Source organism: Cryptotermes secundus, unplaced genomic scaffold (genome assembly GCF_002891405.2).
Source record: "Cryptotermes secundus unplaced genomic scaffold, Csec_1.0 scaffold174, whole genome shotgun sequence".
Lineage (NCBI taxonomy): Eukaryota > Metazoa > Arthropoda > Insecta > Blattodea > Kalotermitidae > Cryptotermes > Cryptotermes secundus.
Window position 1 is genome coordinate 1,202,661 of NW_019734351.1, and position 16,086 is coordinate 1,218,746.

General features: G+C 39.2%; 1 protein-coding gene across 2 annotated transcripts in view; it reads right to left on the bottom strand.

Annotated features, from left to right (window-relative positions):
• The window catches only part of LOC111868776 (nucleolar transcription factor 1-A), a 42,971-nt gene that overhangs the window by 10,740 nt on the left and 16,145 nt on the right, over positions 1 to 16,086 (bottom strand). For both annotated transcript variants that reach the window (XM_023859734.2, XM_023859735.2), the window contains exons 5-10: positions 10,887 to 10,988; positions 8,860 to 8,981; positions 8,674 to 8,776; positions 6,456 to 6,611; positions 3,718 to 3,812; positions 1,533 to 1,710 (exon numbers count right to left, since the gene is read on the bottom strand). In XM_023859734.2, coding sequence (XP_023715502.1) covers positions 1,533 to 1,710; positions 3,718 to 3,812; positions 6,456 to 6,611; positions 8,674 to 8,776; positions 8,860 to 8,981; positions 10,887 to 10,988 — 756 coding nt within the window. The remainder of the gene's footprint in view (positions 1 to 1,532; positions 1,711 to 3,717; positions 3,813 to 6,455; positions 6,612 to 8,673; positions 8,777 to 8,859; positions 8,982 to 10,886; positions 10,989 to 16,086) is intronic.

Sequence of the window (16,086 nt, forward strand, 5' to 3'; positions counted from 1 at the left end):
TGCCTCACTGTATAGGAAGATAATGTTGAGAAATAAAAGCATTTTTCAAATCAGTACTCTTTATTTGTTTAAGTTCTATAACCATTTGTAACTTACTTATTTACTTTTTTTTTTCCTTGGCACTACAGCCCCAGTGGGCCTAGGCCTACCTCCATGAACTTCTCCGTTCACTTCAGTTTTTCTAGATGTTACACATTCAGTAGGACTCCTTGGGCGGGTGATCAGCTCGTCGCAAGGTCTCTACCTGTAGACAAACACAGAAAAACGCACACACACAAACTAAACATCCATGCCCTGAGTGGGATTCGAACCCACGATCCCGGTTTCCACGCGAGTGAAGACAGTACATACCACTTATTGACTTATCTACATATAAAAACAATGAACTGCATAAAAGCTAGGCTTTCAACATGTCTGTCTACTTTCGGCAAAATAAGAAATACAATACAAACTCAGTTATCTGAGGGCTTTGTGGATAAATGCAGGGCTTTTGAGTTCTTTAATTCTTTTTTATTACATCATCACACAGCATAACTCCCATTTAATGTTCCTCAATGCCAATGAAATATCAAAATATAAATTTAATGGTAGTACAGCAGGTCAGATGGAACAGAGGTGGTAGGGAACCAGCAGGCGAATATACATTTATCTACTGAAAGGAGAATGAGAGTCATGAATTAGGTACAGATAGATGGGAGATGGCATTCTAGTATAATTGATGTCTGATGGTTCAGGGCAGCAGATTGTGATACTGACCACTATGGTGGTGGCAAAAGTAGGGAGATATTGGCAGTGAGTGAACAAACGATGCACAGAGTTCATACTGTCAAGTGTAGGTTGGTACATGCAACAAAAATGATGGGTTCTATTTTGGATGATTCAATTTATTAGCGTCTTGGTTAAAACCTCTCTTAATTACAGTCAATACAGGCAATAGAGTGCTATTGCTGATTTACACACTTTATATTTCACAGCTTCACACACACTAGGATTCCCAATTTTCACTAGTCATCTCCTGGCAAAAGATTTCAACACAGAAACTATAAGAGTCTCACTGGATAACACACTCCCAATATCACTGCACTATAGCACTCATAAAGCCTTCAAATCACATGTCAAATCTTCATAGGCTGACCTCTTGCACTCTTCTGTGCTCCTGGTTCAAATTTGCTCCGCCAGTTACGACTGACTTTACTACCCTGAATTCACTTATCTTATAAGCCTTCTACACTAGTCTCTCAATTGTCTTGAGCTCTCCTGAACTCTCCACACACTCTGACTTAACCTTAGACAGATATTCATTATGAGTGCCACATGGACAACACAGAAAATAAGTCACATGATAGTTAGTACTGTTGCAGTGTGAGGTCACAGACTGAAAGGTGAATATGAAAATATCTGTATGAAGCATACTGCAGGACCAAGCTTGAGTGGCTTGTGTAAGATTTAAATTCTATTTCTGGAGCCTTGAACCCTTCTGTTGGCAATAAGAGCAGGAAATTGTGCTGTTAACTTTTTACAGCATTACTTACATGGTTCACTTGTTCCTGGTACTTCTTCTTTTCACCCTCCGTCATAGATTTCCACAGCTTGGAGATCTGGCTCATACGTTCCTTTGCAGCCACTTGCTTTATTTCAGGGCTCACCAACATGATGCGTGAGAACAAACTGTATCCGGAGTTTGGGGGTTTTTCAGGTTTGCCTGCCACCCTGTAACAAATTCAATCTTCTTGGAATTTTGATGAGAAACAGAGGTTACAGTGGTTCCATTTTCAAAATCTAATGATTCTTGAACTGTGTTGTGCAGCACCCCTAGGTTCCTTTAAGTTGGCAGTAGCTCAATTACTGAACTAAATGCAATGTTTTATTTAAATTATAGAACCAAAACCTACTTCAATTTCCAAGTAATCTTTTAATGCCTGTAAGTTTCAAAAAAAGTACTGTCTGAGTATTTCCTTTTGGCATTTTATATTAACTGGATGGAACAGACGTATGCCATTTTCAAGGTTTGCTTGCTCAGAGTCTTCAGTAAGAGGGAAAGCTACTATTCCGTGGGACACTGGCCTAGTCATCCATATAAAGGACAATGCCAACAGCAGATATCTCCACAATCAAATCACTCTTACAAACCTTTGAAATCGCATTAGATGGGGTATTTCAAAAGCATGCATGAATGGTCTACTTACCAGTCCTCCTTGCAGATCATTAAAGAATCATAGACTCTCTTACAAATGTATTTAAGGAATATCTGCACATAAACTGGTGATCTCCTGAACTACAACTGTCGATGATGAAGTGAAAAGCAAAGAAGAAACCCATGAAGCATATAGAGAGGCACCAAAAAATGTATACACACTATAATAGAGCTCATCTATAAACATTTTCAAAGCTGAACCAAAATGTAATGTATGGTGCTTACTGTGATATTCTCTCAAAAGATGGTGCTAGTTGCATGAATGTCAGAGCCACCTTATCGAATAGCAGGACAGTCAAAAAAATTGCTGTGCAATGGTTGTTGTTTGTGCAACATACGATAATTTTGAAGTGGTGCTGCAAATCTGAAAATGTGTGCGAAGTACATAAAAAAGTGGTGCTGTGAATTTGCAACAGAACACCCAACATAATTAATAAATGAATGCATCTGTGACAAATATGAGGCTGAGGGTACAGTGCATGATGTGCACAAGCAAAGATCTGGGAGGCCTTGTTTAGCAATGAATCCTGTCTCTTCTGTTATGGTGTTGTAGTAGTTTACACAGTCACCAAAAAAGTCTGCAAAATAAAGTGCATGTGAGACAGGAATTAGCAGATCAAGTGTACAATGCATTCTGACTTAGGCTAAATGGAAACTTTACATCCCAAGGATGTTACCTGCCATGAATAGAATTCATCCTGATCAGAGAGCAGTTTTGTGAGTGTTTTCAATACAAGGTACATGAGGCTGAGAGGTTCATGAGCAAAACTGTTTGGTCTGATGAAACATTTAAGCTGAACTGTACAGCAAATTCATTCCTTTTCGAAGGAACAGTTGCTGGACATATGCACCTCAACATGCTTTGGACATCAATCTACNGCCATAATTGTATTGGGCTCCAGAAAATCCACATATTCATCTGGACAAGTTGGTCCAATTTATCAGAACTGTCTGGTGTGGACTGTCATACAGGGGTTTAATTGGGTCATTCCTTTTCGAAGGAAGAGTTGCTGGACATATGCACCTCAACATGCTTTGGACATCAATCTACCCACAATTCGTCAGCTCGAAGGGAATGAGCCATTTTACTTTCAATAAGATGGCGCATCACCACATTACCACCAAGACGTCAGAAGCCACCTCAATGAAACCCTATCAGGTCAATGGATAGGACAAACAGGTAGTGTTGACTATCCCCCCATGCTCACCCGAATTAACCAGCCTTGATTTTTACTTGTAGGGGTCCCTGAAGGATGTGCATATTGTGCACTAGTCTGCCGAATTCATGTCCTGATCGAAAGACACACAACCAAATTGATCATATTTTGATAGAGGAGATGGCATTCAAGCGCCCAATCGTTCAGGGCAGCAGATTGTAATGGTGACCACTATCTAGTGGTGGCAAAAGTTTAGGAGAGACTATATTGTCAAAAAAGAACTAATTTAATACAACACACGATTGCTTCCTTTCATGTGTTCATGATTAGTATGCCACTTCTATGCAGCTGACAGTAACTCCTCACCTTTCCTTGAGATTCTTCTCTTCCTTGGTTAAAACAGTCTTTACACTTGTGGGAACAAATTCTGGGTTCTCAGACATATACACCTTCAGCTCCTCCTGCAATAAACCAGCCACACACTTACAGTGGAACATTCTTCTCGCCTGGCTTAACTAAGTATTTATGAGTTAACATTAGTACTTTATAACGTTTATAATTATGACTGACTGCTAATACAGAATGTTGGTCAACTTCAGGGTTAATACTGTCATGATTTAGTGATAAGACATGGAGATTGGATTGACTACAATTCACTACAGCACCCACTAATTCTTCTGTTTGTGTTCACTAGCTGTTGCTAGGTCATGGATCACCATGTGTGTTCAACAGCTCATGTCTTCACTGGCTGGCAATTCCCTCTCATCTAACCCATGATGGCAACTCACACTCTTGACCAACTAAATACTTCAGCTGGTTCTCCTTATATATCCTCAGCACAGACCACACAGAAAACACTGATTCCAACAGTTCTCCATCATGACATCACATGTTCACTGCAGCAGAAACATGTTTAGTTTGATGTTCCCTAGCAGTAGATGCTTCTCATGTTAAACTATACAGTCATCATTCTATAGTATTTTTGAGGGAGAGGGTCAAAAACCCTTAATTAAATCAGAAAGAGGGAGTAGAGTGGGAGGTGAAGTCATAATTGGACAAAGGGATGCACCCAACTCCTTTGTTTTGTCCAATAACAAGTTCACCTCATTCTCATTGCACTCTGACAAATCTCTGTAACAGCAGTGAACAAGAATAAACTCACGTCAAGATTTTAAGCAACAAATTGTAAATAATTGCTCCAAAACAAGATAAATATTACAATACAGAATCACCTAAATACAACACAAAGGAGGTAGAGTTCGTGATTCCAATGGCTGAATCTAAGACGTGTTTCCAGCACTGAAAAGGAATGATATGTGAAGAGGATTAACCTACTATCCCTGTAAATACAGAACAAGCAAAACTACCACAGCGGACATGAATGGCGGCACATATACCAGTCTCTTGAGGAACAAGAACAGCATCTACGGTCTCTCCTTGACTGACTTCAGAGGTATGGAATCCTCATCAACCCGGTGAAAGGAATCATCTTAGCACCCAAGATTACCTTCCTCAGTTACAAAGCCTCCGTCAAGGGTTCCCAACCACTGGAAGAACGAATAAACTGTCTACAGAACTGCCAGTCATCTCTGCCGTTTCCTGGGCATTCTGAACTGCTACGCAGCCGACATAGCACCGGCCGCAGCACCACATGCCGCACATACTACACGCTCAGGATGCAACGTGTGTTTCCCTGCTCGCTTCAACAGCTGAGCAACCATCACCGCAGGGGGGGGGGTCATTAATTTTGTCATTAATAAGACAAAACTGATGAACTTGTAGAGAGGAAAATAGAAAACTGTGGTGGTAATAATGCCCAAAGATACTGTAAAATACTGTCTTGTGTTAGTGACCAGGCATGAAGTTTGGACTGCTTAGTGTATTTACTGGATTCTTGTAAATTTTAATCACAAATAATTACAACAGTATTACTGATCTACACACTTTACATATCACTACAGCACACACCAAGTCTCCTCAGTTTACTACGTCTTCACTGGGTTATGGCTGCTAACCATGTAGGCTCTTCTGCTTTGGTGCCTGTGTCCTCACTGATGGCAGCTGATTTGTAATTACTCATTGCTCCAACTGATCCCTGCTATATAGCCTTGTGAAGGACCACATAGAAAACACCACACTGCCTATCAATGGCCTGATTGTTTGATGACATAAGAGCATGTTTACTGGCTGCATTACCTAGCAATGACCTCTTCTGGCTCCACAACTCGCCTTCAACTATCATGTCACAATATCATAAATACATGAAAGGTGAGAAAAGGACCAATGAGCACCAACATTATCGTCTATCCTTAGAAAAACAACAAAGTGGTCCACGAAAGTTTACCTTCTGAATTGTGCTTCCTTCAACACTATTTTGAGGACAGAACTTTAAATCAAAACCAATAAAGCTGCTGCATGAGGCTGGGAGGGCAATGATCTTGGAAAAGCAAACCACAACCAAATCCAGTTCAGAAGATGTTAGATCTCCAGTGAAGGAATCAATGCAAGACAGTGCAAATGGGACCTTCTAGGAAGGCTATCAGAGTCAGATAAGAACACTTAGCAAACACAAGCAACAAAACATTTACAAGTTTAGCGGCCTCCGTAGTCTAGAGGTAACGTTCCCACCTCATGACTCGTGGTACGCGGGTTCAAACCCGGCGGAGGTCGAATTTTTTAGGGCGGAAACATTCAGGGAACAAGTCCTCCAGGAGGGACTTTAAGCCGTGTGTCCCATGTCGTAACTTTAAGGCACGTAAAAGAACCTCCTATCTCCAAAGGAGGTCACTGAGCCAAATTCTAGGACGTTTCCCGCCCAACAATAGTCTCTAACGTCTCTAATAGATGGGGGAAGCATTATAGATACCGCCAAGCTAGTGAGGCCGAACTCGCTGGCTTGGTCGGGACTGATGGTACACACCAATATCCGTAGGGTATAGAGACTGGTAGAATATCATAGAGGGAAGCACAATGGACCAATACTGGTCTAAGTGCATCGGGAAACCCACCCTCTCAAATAACTAAGTAACTAACTAACTAATTATAAAAGTTTGCTGGCGTCACTGGTAATACAGAACAGATCCTGATATATGGTTCTCCCTCACCTGGTATCTGGTCTCATCTTCCAGTGCCCAGTTGATCCAAACTACCTTCTTCTTGTCACTCATATTCCGCCACTGCTCCTTACACCTCTCCATTAACTCTGTTCGGTCAAAGTCTGGGTCATTCTTATGCCTGTTTTCCTTGCTTGTATAGAACAGCTGTAACATAAAATGTTAGAAATAATCTAGCAGCTTCTCCCTGGATGTGAGGGGAAGTGGACTGTAAAGTGCTGAGAACAAAATCCGTTCCTCAAAAAAATCAAAACTTACAAAAATTTCTGTACTGTTCCTGAATATAATAGTTTAATGCATGATAATATTCCAGTCCACAAAAAAATCAATTTTTTTATTTAATTAATAGCATGTTTACAATCTACTCTCAATAATATGGAGAAATAAGTAAATTTGTTCTATGTAGGTGTCTTGAGTAGAGAAGTCATTCACTAATGATATTCTGACAAGCCCTGTAGAAGAATGGTGATGGTTTTAATCTTTGTCATCTGTGGGTTGTGGTAGGTCACATGGCCACTGTCTCCTCAATCTTCTTCTTACATTTCGTGGGTTGCTATTTTCTACAACTAGTCTGTTATTGTGTCCGAGTATGCTTTGATGGTCAGTGATGACAATCTCTGTATTTCTTCTATGACAAATGATACTTGCAGATCATTGTGGATAGTAAAGTTGGAGACATACCAAGGTGCTTTAGTTACTGAGTGCAAGAATTTGGACTGAAGTCTGAATTATTTTTGTGTTTGCTGGTTTTGTACAGCCCCATAGCTGTACACCATATGTCCATATGGGTTTTATTATGCAATTATATGACAGAAGTTTATTTTCTATGGATAACTTGGATTTATGGCCCAAAAGGCAGGACATTCCTGGTAGTTTTTTTAACTTCTGACGCTTTGTTTTAACATGTTTCTGTCATGTCAGTTTTTGGCCAAGGTATAATTTTTCCAAGTATTTTACTTCGGTTTGAACTGGTATTTGCAGTTAAAGCTAGTAAAGTGATTCATCTAAAGGTAAAGGGAAAAATAAATTCATGTATTTGCTCAATTCTTAACACAGTACAGGACAAAACCATAACATACAAGGTACTATCAGAAAGTTTCCAGACTGGGTTGAAAAATAAATGCTGGCTTAACTTACTCAATTTTCACTGCCATCTCCTTCAGAAGCACCATGGAAGTCACTTTCCTTAATGCTGTTGAGTACCGCTCGCAATTCCCATTGGATGTCAGACATCGTTTCTAAATGTCATCCCTTTGGTTTCATTTCCAATTTGGGAAACAAAGTGAAATCACAGGGGGCTAAGACCAGCTAGTAGGAAGGCTGGGGAATGATAATCATGTTGTCGTTAGTCACGAACTCTGTGGTTTTCAGGGATGTGTGGGTGGGAGCATTGTTGTGATGAAGGAGCAATGCAGTGCATGTTCAAATTTTCTGTTGAGATCTTCTGGCAAACTCCATAATTGATCCAAATGGTGTCTGTGAGCTTATGGATTGTTCGGCAATGGTCTTCGTGGACGAGTTCTCAAATTTTGTCAACATTTTCTGTCATCTTGCTGTTACTTGGTTGCCCTGACACTCAACCGTCCTTGAAATGTGAATGCCATTCAGAAACCACTGTCCAGCTTAAGGAAAGTTCCCCATAAGCCTCATGAAGCATTTAAAGGGTTTAGGTAGCAGATTTACCAAGCTTCATGCAAAACCTGATGCAGACACATTGCTCGATTTTGCCATCCATCGCTCAACTCAACTGACTTCACATCACTAACTGTCCTGCTTACAACATCTTGGCATGACCTGTACAGAAAACACCGTTCCTCTGTTGCGGTATCCAACTGTTGCATTCACATCTATTGGGATGCCCATGTGATTGCTACTCAGCCATTGCCTAGTAACAGTCATTGTTTACAGAGCCATTAGTTGGCAATGGCTGTTGTATAATTGCTTATCTCGCAGTCATTGCCTAGCAACAGGTCTATATGTCACAATGTGTACTCTGCCAGTTCTCTCTTACAGGGTTTGGAAATCACATTACATGAACACAAATTACTTCTCCACTCCTACCACCATAATAACCAAAATATCAGATCATCCTCAACTGCAAGCTAGATTGAACTCCTATCCATCCTGATTCTGAGAATCCAAAGACAGGAAAAAGCCAGTGAACTACAACTTCAATACCAAAATTATAGAAGCACACACACAGTTTTACCTTGAAAGGTGTTGATGGTTTCCGTGGTCCCGTATCAACTGCTGCTCCTGGCTTGTGATCTTTGGAAGGCACTGGCTTTGGAATTAGGTTTGGATGTTCCCGGCTGCAAAGGTGTAAAATCCAAGTCATGAATACCTGATACTCTCATAAACAAGGAAATTGTAACATGTAAATGTTTAAACTTACTAGAATTCTTCCAATTTCTGATCATACTCCCTTCTCTGAGCAGCTGCCATGTCAACGTACTTCTGCTTCTTCTTTGCTGGTAAGTTTTTGTACATCTCAGCTATGCACTTTGAAACAGCTGTCTGTAACAAGTTTTACATTATCTCTTTGTCAGGCAGATATTCAACTCTGATGAGTAAACACATACATTTGTATACAGCTGGATGAATAGGCATGTAACTTACTCATCTCTATATCTCTATATATTTACATTTATGTGTGCTTGGTTATGATATCCAGTAATTCAGTGGAACAAATCTGAGACCATTATACTGTTTGGGTATTCTAGTTAAGAACCGAACAAAACTGAAGACAGACATCATTATCACCCTACTTCCTAAATCCATGGATGAGATAGGAAACATGGGAATCTTACTGAAACACTTCCAGCAATTAAGGAACTGGGGTCTGATTCCTTGCAGGAACATAGCTTCTAGACCAGCTGAGGCCCACCCAGCCTCCTACACAATGGGTACCAGGGGATGTTTACCTCTTTAAGTAAAACAGCCAGGGCATGAAGCTCACCACTCACCTCCATTCAATGGGAAGATTAAGAATGGTGGTGGTATACCTCCATTACCCCATACATCTTCAGCACAGGGACTTTACCTTTTACCATCACTATATGGAAAATGCTGGGATAGAACCTCAAGCATACCATAACCACTTCCTTTCATATCATTCATAAACAACCTGTGATCCATGCTATGTAATCTATGCATCTAAGCACACAAAATAAATAAATAAATAAATAAATTAATTAATTAATTAACAACAGTTAGAATCTCCAAACTTATCAGTTTGGAAGTTGGGTGACTGACATGAATTGGCTTCTGTATTGTGGACCAAATCTTACTATAGTTAACCTTTAATGTCTGAAGTACACATACCAGTACACTGGAGGGTACAGTCATTGTGGCCAAAGCACCTATATTCAGGTATTTGGGCATTCAAATGCTGCTAGTAGAAGCATACACACACAAATCTAAATAATTATTTTAAATATAATAAAATTCAATGTACATACCCTTTTTTGTTATCTTCGTCATGTATATTTAAGCTTCAACCCCCACCCCTCCACCCCAAGCCATCAAAATGAATTGCACCTTGGTACAGTACTCTTCGACACACCCGAGAATGCTCAGTCCCACATCAAGTATCTTGCATTTCAGCTGTTTTTCAACTTCATCATCTTCCAAATGACATTTCATTGCCTTTGTATGATGGAATGAAACTATGATATTTGAATTCATTATGACCTAACAGAACACTGAATGCACTCTGCATCTCAGCTATGATGCAAGTGTTTGGCTACAACCACAGAAAGCGCAACATTTTCTTGCAGCTGCAGTGTAAGGGCCTGGGACTCATGTATGTAACCAAGAGTTTTCTCTCCAGCCGCTCTTGAATTCCCATACTTTCACTTTTCTATCCCTCTAGTCAATAGAGCCGAATAACTGAGGAGTGTAGCAAAAATATGAATCTTACAAATAGAATAATAAAAAAGTCTTTTAGTGGTTCTACATGTTTTACAACACCACAGACAACCGAAGTATGTCAAATGTTACAAGGAACGATTTTATTATAATGCAGAATTACTTTGTGAAGACGCAGGCACCCCTTCTGTAAAATATCCCCCCCAAAAGTATAACTTTTTTGCATACACATTTTAAAACTGACATTACAATAGGTGACATGGTCTTTTCTGATAAAAAAATTACTTCCCTTCCTTTATCATACAAATTGTATTAGATACAGCATTTCTAACAACAGGCTTAAAATTATTTAAAACACCAAACAGCAAAGCACATTTCAATGCCCAAAAGCAATGGACATTTAAATGAACTCTGTCGAACTCACCCCACCACCATTTAAAGGTTAATTAACTATGGAAGAGTGGAAAACTTCTAGGATCTAGCAAATGATTATAAATCTGACTAATCAGAGGGGTAAAAAATTTCTGAAATTTCATCACAGTTTATACTTACCATCTCCAATCCAGGGTTTTCTCTAGCAACTTTGTCTTTTTTCTCCATGTAGAAGAGCATATATGTTGAGAGAGGTCGTCTGGGCAAATCAGGGTGACGGTTCTGTGAAAGACCAGAAACTTCAAAATCTTAAAGACACATGCCTCATGCAGTGTTTCATGGTATACATACAGAATGTAATTATTCTGACTTACATTAACTTTTCACTGCAAATCATACTACAAAGTACCTGCCAACTCAGTGTATCTTGGTATACTGTATGACAACGGTCTCCTGACTAGAGTCCTATACATGGAATATAAAAATCTTTCAGTTGTATATACAGCGTAACCTCGATATTATATTATTATGAGAATTTATAAAATTCCTGAAAACACACATTGCAAAGGATACTTTAATATCCAAAAATGCTGAAATATGTAAGCACAAGTCTCCTATAACTTCTGATTATATACAATACACAGCACCAATGATATCTTTGTTATTAGCCATACCCATTCTACTGTTGTTTCACTGTATGTCACTGTCGCACAGATTATATTTCTTAGTGGGAATTTTGAGAATCTATAAGACTTTTATTTTCTTTTGCATTTTAGTGTGTTTGAAGAATAAATTAAAAGCAGAACTGATTTCTAAAAAGGTTATGTGTTAACGTACCTATAAGAGAGTCAGACTGTAAAGCATAATACTCTTCTTGAAATAGTAGAATACTCAGTCCCAGTTCCCTCTGTGCAAAAAGGAAGCCTTGTTTCTGGCCAGATTACAGAGACTACCATCATTCGCCACGTTACCAAAAAATGATAAGTGGTTAGTGACTACCAAACAGGCAGAATAGATGGAGACAGGTGGCTAAGAACAGCAAGAAATTACAGACCTAACAGAGTAAAGGATAAGAGATAGATCAAGAAAATGATAGAAAGATGATTTTAAGGTATGTATCATTACTTTGTCTGTGAAGAGAACACAAAGAAGGAATTATACTCATATTTCAGTAAAATCCCCATCTGAGATTTGTTACCTTGTATCCATACCTATGGTATTATGTTTCTGCATGTATCATGTAACTTTCGATGCAGAAACAATAGAATTTGTCAATATACAACCAATAACAGAATAATGAATTTTATACAGCAAAAGAAACTGAAAAGAATGAGCTCAGACAAGGCAACCCAAAAGTTAAAAAATAACTACCCAAAAAACATATCTAGGAAGAGATCTAAAAGACTGAGTGATTCTGTTCTATGATCCCTACAGTAGACCATCTAGGTCAATATAAATTAAATTCATATTGATTTTAATTAGTTTTACAAAAAATTAATCATGCAAAAGTTGAAGCATAATATAAAACAAAGCATTCATTAATAATCTGCTTTTAATTGAAACATTCCTCAATACAGCGAATATACTGAATAAGGAGTTGCGGACAACTGACAAGGGGTGGTCCTCCAGCTTGGGGGTTGCGTATGGTGCTAACAGGTCCTCACCATAAAAAAATAAGCTTGTTACAAAAATGTTCAAAAAGCCTCAGACCTGGACAGACCCTGTGGATAAATGACTTAGGTGAAAGAAAATGGATATGAGATTTAGTACTTGAATGTTAGAAGCATGAATAGGGCAGGTTGGCTCAGAGCAGTGGTGGAAGAAATCTCAAAATATAAGTTGTTTTAGTGGTAGTACAGGAGGTCAGATGGGATGGAGGTGGTATGAAACTAGCAGACAAATACTCATTTTTCTATGGAAAGGGAAATGAAAATCGTGAATTAGGTACAGGTTTTTTCGTACAAAAGAGAATCATATCAGCAGTTAAGAGTGTAGAGTTCGTTAGTGACAGGATATCATACGTGTATATAATACTAAAAGGTCGCTGGTGTGAAATCATCATTCTGAATGTTCACGCCCCAATAGAAGATACAATCAATGATATAAAAGACAGGTTCTACGAAAGACTAGAATGTGTATTTGATAAATTCCCGAAGTACCATACAAAAATTTTAATGCCAAAGTAGGCAGGGAAGATGTTTTCAAACCAACAACTGGGAATCAGAGTTTGCATGAAATTAGTAAAGATAATGGAGTTGGAGTAGTAAACTTTGCCACAATGAAAACTCGTACTGTCAAAAGTACAATGTTCTCACATTGTAACATTCATAAATGTACTTGGACATCTTCTGATGGGAAAACACAATGAAATCGACCATATTTTAATAGACAGGAGAGGGAATTCAAGTATACTTGATGTCTGACCATTCAGGGCAGCAGATTGTGATACTGACCACTACCTGGTGGTGGCAAGGGTTAGGGAAAGACTGGAAGTGAGCAAACAAACAACACACAGAGTTCATATTAAGAGGTTCAATCTCAAGAAATTAAACAAGGTAGAGGGTAAAGAGCAGTATCGTGTTGAAATCTCAAATAGGTTTGTAGCTTTGGATGCTCAAAATTATTATACAGAATAAAACAAGCCAAATTTCATTGGTTACAGGGTCCAAGAAAAATAAATGGAGATAATCTGAACAATATAAGATGTGAAACCAGCAGGCATTTCAGGAATAAAAAAGAGGGAATATCTGAAAGACAAAATTGTTGAACTTGCAATGAACAGTTAAGTACAAGAACATTAGAGACCTGTATAGAGGAATAATTTACTTTAAGAGGGGTTACCAACCTAGAAGTAACTTAGTGAAGGATGAGAATGGTGATATGCTTCCAGATTTCCACAACATTTTGAATAGGTGGAAGCACTACTTCTCTCACTTACTGAACGTACATAAGGTCAATGATGTTAGGCAGACAGAAATACATACAAGGTGCGGCAATAAAGAAACCGATTACGTTTACGAGTCATTTCCGGCCACGTCGATGACGACGAGGAGGGTAGGGCATTGACCCGTGGACTTCCCTCTACCGTCACACAAAGTTTCATTCACGCACATCAGTTAGTCTGGCCGCGACCACTGTTAGAAGCAGATCGCGTGTCTGAGCTCCATCGGAATAATGCTGAGTGCTAATGTAGAATGTGTTAACATCCAATTCCTCACAAAACTTGGAAAATCTGCCACTGAAACTTACAATTTGTTGACAGAAGTATATGGTGATCAGTGTCTATCTCACACGCAAGTTTTCGAGTGGTTTAAGAAGTTTATGGAGGGTAGGAAAAACGTCAGGAACGATCCAAAATCGGGCCGTCCTTCCACTGCGAAAACTCCAGAGAATGTGGAGAAGGTCACTAGAATTGTTCGAAGAGATTGTCGACTGAGCATTCGNGTTTATTACAAAAATGTTTTGACGACCCTCCGTGAACGTGCACGATGAAGGAGACCAGACATGTGGAAGAATGCCTCATGGGTTCTTCATCACGACAATGCGCCAGCACACATCGCGCTATCTGTGAAGAGGTATTTGGCAAAAAACAACATTCCAGTGATGGAACATCCACCGTATTCTCCGGACCTAGCACCGTGCGACTTTTTTCTCTTCCCAAAAATCAAGTCTGCGCTGAAAGGGACCAGGTTCGAGTCCGTGGATGCAGTGAAANCTGCCACACCTTGTACAGCTGAGCCATCAGTACCTGATCCTAACCCTTTTGAGGTTGAAAGTGCTATTGCAAAATTGAAAAGGTATAAATAGCCAGACAGTGATCAAATTCTGGCAGAACTTATTCAAGCAGGAGGCAAAATATTACGTTCTAAGATCCACAATCTAATTACTTCTATTTGGTATAAAGAAAAATTGCCTGATCAGTGGAAGGAGTCTATTATTGTACCAGTTCACAAGAAGAGTGATAAAACTGACTGTAGTAATTATTGAGGGATATCACTGCTATCAACTTCATACAAAATTTTATCCAATATTCTTCTCTCAAGGTTAAGTCCATATATAGATGAAATTATTGGGGATCATCAGTGTGGGTTTTGGCATAAGAGATCAACACTACAGATCAGATCTTTAGCTTTCATCAGATACTGGAGAAAAAATGGGAGTACAATGAGACAGTACATCAGCTATACACACACTTCAAGAAAGCCTATGATTCAGTTAGGAGGGAAGTACTGTACAATATTCTGATAGAGTTTGGGATACCCATGAAACTAGTCAGGCTGATTAAAATAAGTTTAAAATAAACATATGGTAAAGTCCGTATAGGTAAACATTTGTCTCATAATTTTCATATCCAGAATGGTCTAAACAAGGAGATAGTTTATCACCACTGCTTTTTAACTTTGTTTAGAATATGCCAATAGGAAGGTGGAAGAAAACCAGGTGGGACTGAAATTAAATGGGGCACAGCAGCTGTTGGTCTATGCTGATGATGTGAATCTACTGGGCGATATAACATAGATACCACAGAGAAACACACAAACTTCAATTGACAATAGTAAAGAGATTGGTCTAGAAGTAAACGCAGAGAAAATTAAGCATATGTTGGTATCTCATCACAAAAATGCAGGGCAATATCAGGACATAAAGATAGGTAACAGATGTTTTGAAAATGTGGCGCAGTTCAGATATTTGGGAATGACTGTAACAAATCAAAACCTGACTGAGTGATTGAGGAGGCAATTAAGAGGAAATTGAACTTGGGTAATGCTTGCTACCATTCAGTCAGAGCCTTCTGTCTTCTTGCCTGCAATCTAAAAACATAAAAACTAGAATATACAAAACTATAATTTTGTATGTGGTTCTGTATAGGTGTGAAACTTGGTCTTTGACATTAAGGGAGGAACGCAGACTGAGGGTGTTTGAGAATTGAGAACAGGGTGTTCAGGAGAATATTTGGACCCAAGAGAGCTGAAGTGACAGGAGGTTGGAAAAACTGTATAATGAGGAGCTTCATAACTTGCATGCTTCTCCAAGTATAATTAGAATGAGCAAGTCAAGAATGATGAGATGGGCAGGGCATGTAGCACAAATGGGGGTGAGGGGGGACGCATATAGGATATTGGTGGGAAAGCCAGATGGAAGGAGAGAACTGGGAAGACCAAGGTGTAGGTGGGTGGACAATATTGTAACGTGTCGGGTTACTGATCCCACTTCTGACACCAATGTAACATGTTTTAGTTACTGAATACGCCGTAGAGATTGTTAACTGGTTTATTCAACAACCTACAAGTAACGGCTACAATTAATTATAACAGTTGCGGGGTTTCACACTTTATAACCCTAATCGCAATAATCTGTTCACACTGTTGCGGGGTTTCAC